Source organism: Colobus angolensis, unplaced genomic scaffold, assembly GCF_000951035.1.
Source record: "Colobus angolensis palliatus isolate OR3802 unplaced genomic scaffold, Cang.pa_1.0 Scaffold433, whole genome shotgun sequence".
In the NCBI taxonomy this organism is placed as follows: domain Eukaryota; kingdom Metazoa; phylum Chordata; class Mammalia; order Primates; family Cercopithecidae; genus Colobus; species Colobus angolensis.
Window position 1 is genome coordinate 440,700 of NW_012117744.1, and position 9,527 is coordinate 450,226.

General features: G+C 39.8%; 1 protein-coding gene across 2 annotated transcripts in view; it reads left to right on the forward strand.

The window, feature by feature from the left end:
- The window catches only part of FNTA (farnesyltransferase, CAAX box, alpha), a 34,971-nt gene that overhangs the window by 14,847 nt on the left and 10,597 nt on the right, over positions 1–9,527 (forward strand). For both annotated transcript variants that reach the window (XM_011957093.1, XM_011957092.1), the window contains 2 exons: positions 3,247–3,351; positions 5,143–5,269. In XM_011957093.1, the coding sequence (XP_011812483.1) occupies positions 3,299–3,351; positions 5,143–5,269 (180 nt within the window). In that variant the 5' untranslated portion in view covers positions 3,247–3,298. The remainder of the gene's footprint in view (positions 1–3,246; positions 3,352–5,142; positions 5,270–9,527) is intronic.

Sequence of the window (9,527 nt, forward strand, 5' to 3'; positions counted from 1 at the left end):
GTTTCACTGTGTTAGCCAGGATGGTCTCGATCTCCTGACCTCGTGATCCGCCCACCTCAGCCTCCCAAAGTGCTGGAATTACAGGCGTGAGCCACCACGCCCGGCCTTCTCCTTCATTTGTTTATGTTTTTATTTACTTTTGAGATATGTCATCAATTTTATTTTCTAACTTGTATGGATTTTTAAAGATTCTGCATACATTTTTAATTTGGGGGAGCTGTTTTTTTGTTCTCTGAATTTTTTTTTTAAATAGCATCGTGTGTGTGTGTTTTGTTTTTTTAATTTCATGGATGTGAGATCTTTTCATCTCTTTTGTTCTCTTTCACATAAATATTTTTCTCAATGGTTGGTAATTTTTGACTTTCTCTTTATGCCTGTGAAAGAGACAGGAAAAATCCTGATTGGAAGCCTTGTATGTGGCAGGATTTATCAGTTGGAGGGCTTCACTGTGAAGTTACTGAGTGGGGTATGTGGCTGTGTTGTAGTGAGATCTCACTTGTCAGTATTTAAGTCTTTTCTTTTGGACAGTGTGTCTCTCAAAGAGTATTAAGTGGTTTATTGCCTCAGGAATGTACATTTGACTGCCATAGTTCTGAGGGGTTAGGCAGGGGAAGATGGTAGGAGAGTCTCACTGTTTAGGATATCAACTTTTTGCTTTTTTGCAAATCTTACCCTGTTGCAATTTGAAATAGAAACTTTTTTTTTCTAAGTTTGTATATCAACATTTTAAATACCCTTATTTCCACTCTTTAACTCACCCTGCCTTCCAGTGTGCCTTGTAACCCATTCTGCTTCAGATTTTTCCAGAGAATAAAGCCACTTGTCTCCTGCCCAAGACAGGATGTCACTTCTGCACAGGGTAGTGGGAACGGTCTTGGCCACCAAGGACTCTTTCTATAGACTTTCCACTGCTTTTAGTCCCACCTTTGACCCCCAGTTTTGGAAACATGTCATACCTCTGACTTCTGGAATTTTCTTAAAGTCTTACTCTATTTTTTAGTCAGTTAAATCTTGTCTGTCTGCTTACACTTCCCATAGTGTCGTTGACCTCTTCCAGTTGCCGTGGTGTCTTTGTCCCTGATTCTCTTTGTTCTTGTGGGTTTATTCCTTTGTTGTCATTTTACTGGGGTTTTATTAGGGAGTGAGAATAAACTGTTTACTTAATCTACCCTGTTTAACTGGAATTCTCAGTGTGTTTCATCATTTTTGGAACTTAGATTACACTTAAAGATTTCCTGCGAGTTTATTGCTGTTTTGAAAGAAGCAGTATACCTGGAATCAATTACCGATAAAAGCCAAGGGCTTATATTTACATGCTCTGGGAAGTCTACTTTTTTTTTTTTGAATAATATTGGGGAGAAATACTGTTGTCTCTCCTGTTTAGCATTTTATTTTATTTTATTTTATTTCTATTAATTTTTTTGAGATGGAGTCTCATGCTGTTGCCCATTGGAGTACAGTGACATGATCTTGGCTCACTGCAACCTCCGCCTCCCGGGTTCAAGCGATTCTCGTGCCGCAGTGTCGCGAATAGCTGGAATTACAGGTGTCTTGACACCACACCCAGCTAATTTTTGTATTTTTGTTTGTTCGTTTGTTTGTTTTTTGAGACGGAGTCTCGCTCTGTCACCCAGGATGGAGTGCAGTGGTGTAATCATAGCTCACTACAACCTCTGACTCCCGGGTTCAAGCGAGTCTCCTGCCTCAGTCTCCCGAGTAGCTGGGACTACAGGCGCATGCCACCAAGCCCAGCTAATTTTTTTGTGTTTTTAGTAGAGATGGGGTTTCACCATGTTAGCCAGGATGGTCTCAATCTCCTGACCTCGTGATCTGCCCACCTCGGCCTCCCAAAGTGCTGGGATTACAGGCTAATTTTTGTATTTTTAGTAGAGATGGGGTTTTGCCATGTTAGCCAGGTTGGTCTCAAACTCCTGACCTTGAGTGATCTGCTGCCTCGGCCTCCCAGAGTGAGCAGTTCATTTTAAAAGCTAATAAAATTAGGTCCTGGAATGTCTCTTACTATATATTGAGTTAAAAATTTTGAAGTAAAACTAGACCAGAACTAACAACATCTTTAGGAAAATTATTTGGTGGTGGTGGTGGTGGTTAAACCCCACCTATGGGGAATTTAAAGACAAACTTGTTTCATTTACAAGTAGCATTTTTGTGGTTGTTCTAAAAGTAAATATTTTGTTAATGTTTATAATAGAATTAATTCATTATATGGATAATGTATCTACATGAACAAGGTATACTGTATAGGGAAAGAAATGTCTTTGATTCTCATGTTATAGAACACTGGTGACCAGAGTAGTACCTGAATATAATTTTAGTTGGTTGTCTGTCATTACTTAAGAATAAGAAATTTGCTTTTCTTCTATCTCATACTTGTTACCTTTCACTAATTTTTTCTTTTTGAGACGGAGTTTCACTCTTGTTGCCCAGTCTGGAGTGCAGTGGCATGATCTCGGCTCACCGCAGCCTCTGTCTCCTGGGTTCAAGTGATTCTCCTGCCTCAGCCTCCCAGGTAGCTGGGATTACAGACATGCACCACCTCGCCAGCTAATTTTGTATTTTTAGTAGAGACAGGGTTTCTCCATGTCGGTTAGGCTGTTCTCAAACTCCTGACCGCAGGTGATCCGCCTCTCAAAGTGCTGGAGTTACAGGCATGAGCCACTGCGCCCGGCCACCTTTCACTATTTTTACTAAAAGGGCTTGATTTCTTCCAGTGACCAGATAGTCGTATGAATTTGGACACTCACAAGCAGTTAAATTGTTAAATTATACAGAGTATGTCTGTATAATTTTTTTTTTTCTTTTTTTTGGGGTGGAATCTCCCTCTGTTGCCCAGGCTAGAGTGCAATGGTGTGATCTTGGCTCACTGCAACCTCTGCCCCCTGGGTTCAAGTGATTCTCCTGCTTCAGCCTCCCCGAGCAGCTGGGACTACAGGCGTGCACCACCATGCCCAGCTAATTTTTTTTTGTATTTTTAGTAGAGAAGAGGTTTCACCACATTGGCAAGGATGGTCTTGAACTCGACCTCATGTGATCTGCACCCCTCGGCCTCCCAAAGTGCTGGGATTACAGGCATGAGCCACTATGCCTGGCCTATATAATTGTTAAATTATACAGATTACCTGACAAAAATTTGTCTAACTCTATTGCTGACTTGTAGCTGTATTTGACATTGTTATTAGGCAACTTCTGTGGAATAATGCGACTTTGGATGTTTTATGTTTGCCCTAGGCATTTCCGGAGAGTTCTCTTAAAGTCACTTCAGAAGGATCTACATGAGGAAATGAACTACATCACTGCAATAATTGAGGAGCAGCCCAAAAACTATCAAGTTTGGTAAGTTTGGAGTCTTGACGTGTCTCCCAGGCTGGAGTGCAGTGGCGTAATCTCGGCTCACTGCAGCCTCTGCCTCCCAGGTTCAAGTGATTCTCCAGCTTCGGCCTCCTGGGTAGCTGGGATTACAGGCGCATGCCACCACACCTGGCTAATTTTGTATTTTTAGTAGAGATGGGGTTTTGCCATGTTGGCCAGGCTGGTCTCGCACTTCTGACCTCAGGTGATCTGCCAGCCTCAGCCTCCCAAAGTGCTGGGATTACAGGTGTGAGCCATCGTGCCTGGCCTAGAATTTTATTTAAAAACTACCACTGTAGCCAGGTGCAGTGGCTCATGCCTGTAATCCCAGCAGTTTGGGAGGCTGAGGCGAGTGAATCACTTTAATTCAGGAGTTCAAGACCAGCCTGGACAACATGGTGAATCCCTGTCTCTACTAAAAATACAAAAATGTAACCAGGTGTGGTGGCACGCCTGTAATCTCTGCTACTCAGGAGGCTGAGTCAGGAGAATCACTTTAACCTGGGAGGTGGAGGTTGCAGTGAGCTGACATTGCACCACTACACTCCAGCCTGGGTGACTGAGTGAGACTCTGTCTGAAAAAAAATAAAAAAATAAAAAATTTAAAAACTAAAAACTTTACCATTGTAGCCTCTTGATTACAAGATTGTTGTGTTTCTAAGAAATTACATTATAAAATAATTGGTTTAATGAGAAAAGAGATTAAATGGAGAGTTTCAGACCCTCACTAAAGTTATCTGCCCTGTGGAATTAAGGTGCTTTTATGTAAAAATCTGTAGCTATAACATTCCGACATCACAGGCATTAGTATTTGATTACATCGAGTTTTTGCTAAAGAGAAATTGTCTTTTCTGGATACTGCAGGCACTGTCATTAGCACTTCATCACCTACTTTTATGTAAAACACAAAACCACTCAAAGTAGCTGCTACAGAAAGCCCAGCAGTTTTTAAATTGTTGTACATTTCTAATTGTCCATTCTGTTCGTTTTATAACCAATACAGGTGATGCAAATTATGTATCCCAGTTAACTAATCACTTTTATTAACTTCTAACTATGAAAACTTATGCTATAACATAAAGCCCTGTAATTCCTTAAATCGGAGAACATCAGCCTGGACTTTTTCTTCCTCAGTTTGATATCCTGGAGGATCTGATTCTTAGCTTTCTAAATTACTGAACTCACCAACAACCTGGAAAAATAAAATGCAGGTAGTGTTCACTGACTTGGAGGAATTCTAAAATAAATTTGGAAACCTTCTGTCTAGGCTTTTGTTTTTGTTAGTATCTTGTGTTAATCTGTAAGACGAATTTTTAAATTTTCCAGGCATGTAGAATAGTCATTAAGCATTAAATCCTTCCTTTTTTCCTGTTGTTCTGCTCACTTTTAGTTGAATGAATGTTATACTCGAATAGATTTTTTAAAGATCCATTTTATTGAGAGATAGTTCACTTACCATACAATTCCCTCATTCAAAGTATATAATTCAGTGTTTTTTAGTATATATACAGATCTGTACAACCATTACCATAGTGAATTTTAGAATATTTTCACTAATAGATATCTATAAATATTTCAGCCAAAGAAAAAAATGGAACCCAATATAAAATAAGCCTTAAGTGTTTTCCTAGTACAGAAACTCCTCTGTACTAGAGTAGAGTGTTGAGAATTAGAGATGAATTTTTGTTTGTTGCTTGTCAGTTACATGTGCTGCTGATGTTTTAGTTCTTGGGTAAATTAACACAAAACTTCTCTCCCTTCTTCTTTGGGCTTTAGGCATCATAGGCGAGTATTAGTGGAATGGCTAAGAGATCCATCTCAGGAGCTTGAATTTATTGCTGATATTCTTAATCAGGATGCAAAGAATTATCATGCCTGGCAACATCGACAATGGGTTATTCAGGTATTGCCTTTCTTGTATTGTACAGTGTTTGTCAGATTTTTATTTTTTTAACTGAACTAAATTACTCTTAAAGTCTGTTTGTGCCAGGTGCGGTGGCTCACGCCTGTAATCCCAGCACTTTGGGAGGCAGAGGCGGGTGGATCACGAGGTCAGGAGATCGAGACCATCCTGGCTAACGAGGTGGAAACTCTGTCTCTACTAAAAATACAAAAAATTAGCCGGGCGTGGTGGCGAGCACCTGTAGTCCCAGCTACTCGGGAGGCTGAGGCAGGAGAATGGCGTGAACCCGGGAGGCAGAGGTTGCAGTGAGCTGAGATGGCTACTGCACTCCAGCCTGGGCGACAGAGCGAGACTCTGTCTCAAAAAAAAAAAAAAAATAAAGTCTGTTTGCAAACCAAGGCACACACACATGTAGATCATTGCACACAGTGTATAATAATTAAAAATTATTGGCCATGTTTGGTGGCTCATGTCTGTGATCCCAGTACTTTGGGAGGCCAAGGCAGGAGGATTGAGTGAGGCCGGGAGTTTGAGATCAGCCTGGGCAACAAAGTGAGACCTCCATCTTTACAAAAAATAGAAAACTTAGCCAGGCATGGTGGCACACACCTGTATTCGCAGCTGCTTGGGAGGCTGGGGCAGGAGGATTGCTTGAGCCCAAGAATTCAAGGTTGCAGTGAGCTACGATTATACCACTGCACTGTACCCTCGGCAACAGAGTGAGACCCCATCTTTTTAAAACAAAAAAAAAAAAAGGGAAGAATTATTAAGATAATTAAAACCTGACATCCTTCATGTTAGCTAATCTTAATAATCTCTTTGGATATGGTACATTTTTAGTATTTTTTAGATTGAATTTGTATCATATTTGCCAACAAATTGAATATAAAAAGTAGCATATTTTTACTACAGATGTATTATTTTAACTAACAGGCATATATAATATACATTAAGTGTTTTTCATATATAAACTTTGGAATATGATTTTACAGTAACTGAAGTATTTTATTTCTACCCACATGTCAAAAGTTTTCTGCCAAATCCTGAATAGAATAATTGTAACTCCCACTCTGGGTATTTTATTTATTTTAAACAGTTCTAGTATTGTTTCCTGTGAATTTTTTCCAGGAATTGCTAGTTTCTGCACTATTCATTAGACCAAGAGCATTTCACCAAATATTTAAAACTTGAAAATGTTTAAACTTTTCCAAATTTGATTAAAGGGATAATGTATTCTGAAGGTATTCAATATTTTTACTTATTTCTGAAAAACTTAATCACATAAAGGCATACATTTTACACATACAGCTCTCTCCATCTACCACAGTAGATTAAGACATAGAACATAACCAGTATTTTTGAAAAGCTCCCTTAGCTGACATTACTGAAATTATCATAAAAGGTTCCTATGAGAAAGGATTCCAGAATATCCCTTAATTGTGTTGTAGCTTATGCATTTCTATTTATTTTATAAATAAAGTGTACATAATTGTCTTGTTTTCATATTTGATATATTACGGTTTTATATGTTTCCAACATAACTTTTAAAAGGTAATGATTTCAACTGTAATGAATTCTGAAAACTGAACAGAGAATCTGTTCTATACATTTTAATATGCGAAATAAAAAGGAAATAACTTGTCCCAAGTGGGACATATATACATCCTTTAATTCATGTGAGTTACTTACCTGGCAGGGGAGAGGTCATGATCACTAAGGTGGTTTTCCCAGGGCAAAGCATATTCGTTGCACTCCGGATGTGCTGACCCCTGCAATTTCCCCAAATGTGGAAAGCTCAACTGCATAATTTGTGATAGGGGGATTGTGTGGCACTTTCTTCTGGTCTTCACGGTTTAAGAACAGGTTTTCTCTGTTTTTTTTTATAAAAAAAAAAAAAAAAAGCTGGGTGCAGTGGCTCATGCCTGTAATCCCAGCACTTTGGGAGGCTGAGACGGGCAGATCACGACGTCAGGAGATCGAGACCATTCTGGCTAATACAGTGAAACCCTGTCTCTACTAAAAATACAAAAATATTAGCTGGGTGTAGTGGCAGGCGCCTGTAGTCCCAGCTACTCGGGAGGCTGAGGCAGGAGAATGGCGTGAACCTGGGAGACGGAGCTTGCAGTGAGCTGAGATAGTGCCACTGCACTCCAGCCTAGGCGACAGAGGGAGACCCTGTCTCCAAAAACAAACAAAAAAATTATATATATATATGTGTGTGAGTCAGTGGTTCTCAACAGGGGACATTTTTGGTTGTTAGAACTTGGGGCATGTTGCTCTTGGCATCTATTGAGTAGAGGGCCAGGATGCTGCTAAACATCCCAAAATGCACAGGACAGTTCCCCACAACAAAGAATTATCCAGCCCATACTCTAAGTAGTGTCAAAGCCAAGGAAAAAACAAACAAGGTGGTTTGTTTCTATATGGAAAGTTGTTTTATCAATATTTCAATTATTTTCAATGAGGATTTAATGAGTTCAGCATAGTCTTTGATGACTTAAAATGGGACTATGAGATGGTTGTTTAAAAAATATTTCATGACATATATATAAAAAAGTGGTAAAATTTTAGTTTTAAATGATAGTTTTAAACATGAATCATAAACATTCATGGCCTGTATGTCATTGGCATTGACTGTACTAGAGCCGCTTAAGTGAAGGAGTGGAGGACCCTTCTTTGTCCCCAACTGATCACAGATTGGATGTATTGTACTGTATTTCATGTATGTCTCATTTATATAAAATACAGTAAAAATCAATTACTTTATAAATGAGGCTGGGTGCAGTGGCTCATGCCTGTAATCCCAACACTTTGGGAGGCCCAGGCAAGTGGATTCCGTGAGGCCAGGGGTACAAGACCAGCCTGGCAACATGGCAAAACCCCGACTCTACAAAAAATACAAAAAAATTAGACGAGCGTAGTGGCGCATGCTTGTGTTCGCAGCTACTCAGGAGGCTGAGGCAGGAGAATCACTTGAGCCCAAGAGGTCGAGGCTATGGTGAGCTATCTCATGCCACTGCACTCCAGCCTGGGTGACAAAATGAGACCCTGTCTCAAAAGAAAAAAAAATTAAAAGTGAAATACAGGCACACACACACAATACTACTCACCAGTCAAAAGAAGTGAATGATCCATACAGGCAACAACTTGGATGGATCTCAAGGGTATGATCCTTAGTGGAAAGGGAATTCTCAGGTTTCATACTGTATGGCTCCGTTGAGAGAATATACTTGAAACAGCAAAATTATAGATGTAGAGAACAGATCAGAGGTTGCCAGGGTGAGGGAAAAGGGGATACAGCTATAAAGATAGGGGTAGCATGAGGCAGTTTCTGTGTGCTGAGAATCTTGATTGTGGTGGTTATACTATACATGAGATAAAATTGTGTAGAGTTATATTCTACCCCCACTCCCCCACCTGTACCACGTACACATAAGTGAGTACATGTAAGATCTGAACAAGGTGAGCGGTTCCATTAACACTAATGTACAGATGTCATTTTCTGGTTTTGGAATTGCACTTTAGTTAGTAAGATGTTTACCGTTTGGGGAAGCTAAATGAACGGTATACAGGGCACTGTGTTATATTTGTAACTTCCATGAATCTGAAAACAAACAAACACATGTGTATAGAAGACCCTACTCCCTGTTTTTCATTATTAGACTCAACAGACATAAAATTGTTACATTGATACAGAAGCTTGTAGATGTTTACTCTCTTTCTATACTTAGCATGCCGGAGACTGAGAACAGTGGGAGGACACCAGTCAGTGCCCACCCTAGGCACTGGTTCCTGAACTTGACTAGGAACTTTCACAAAAATGTACTTTCCTTAACGCGTTTATTTTTATGATCACCTGTAAAATCGGGGACTATCATAGGAGATTTTTACTTTTTTGCTGTTACCAAATAAGAAGACTCCATTATCTTTTTCAAAGTGAATGTCCCCTACTTTCAAAGTATTTGTAAGTTTTATCATTCTCCTCTTTTAAATTATCTTTATTGGTTCTCTTCCACCATGATTTTTTTTTATTAAGACAGCTTTATAATATAAAAAATTTGTATTGGCCAGGTGTGGTGACTCATGCCTGTAATCCCAGCACTTTGGGAGGCCGAGGTGGGCAGATTGCTTGAGTTGAGGAGTTCAAGACCAGCCTGGCTTGGTTGGGCGCTGTGGCTGACACCTGTAATCCCAGCATGTTGGGAGTCCGAGGTGGGCAGATCACGAGGTCAGGAGATAGAGACCGTCCTGGCTAACA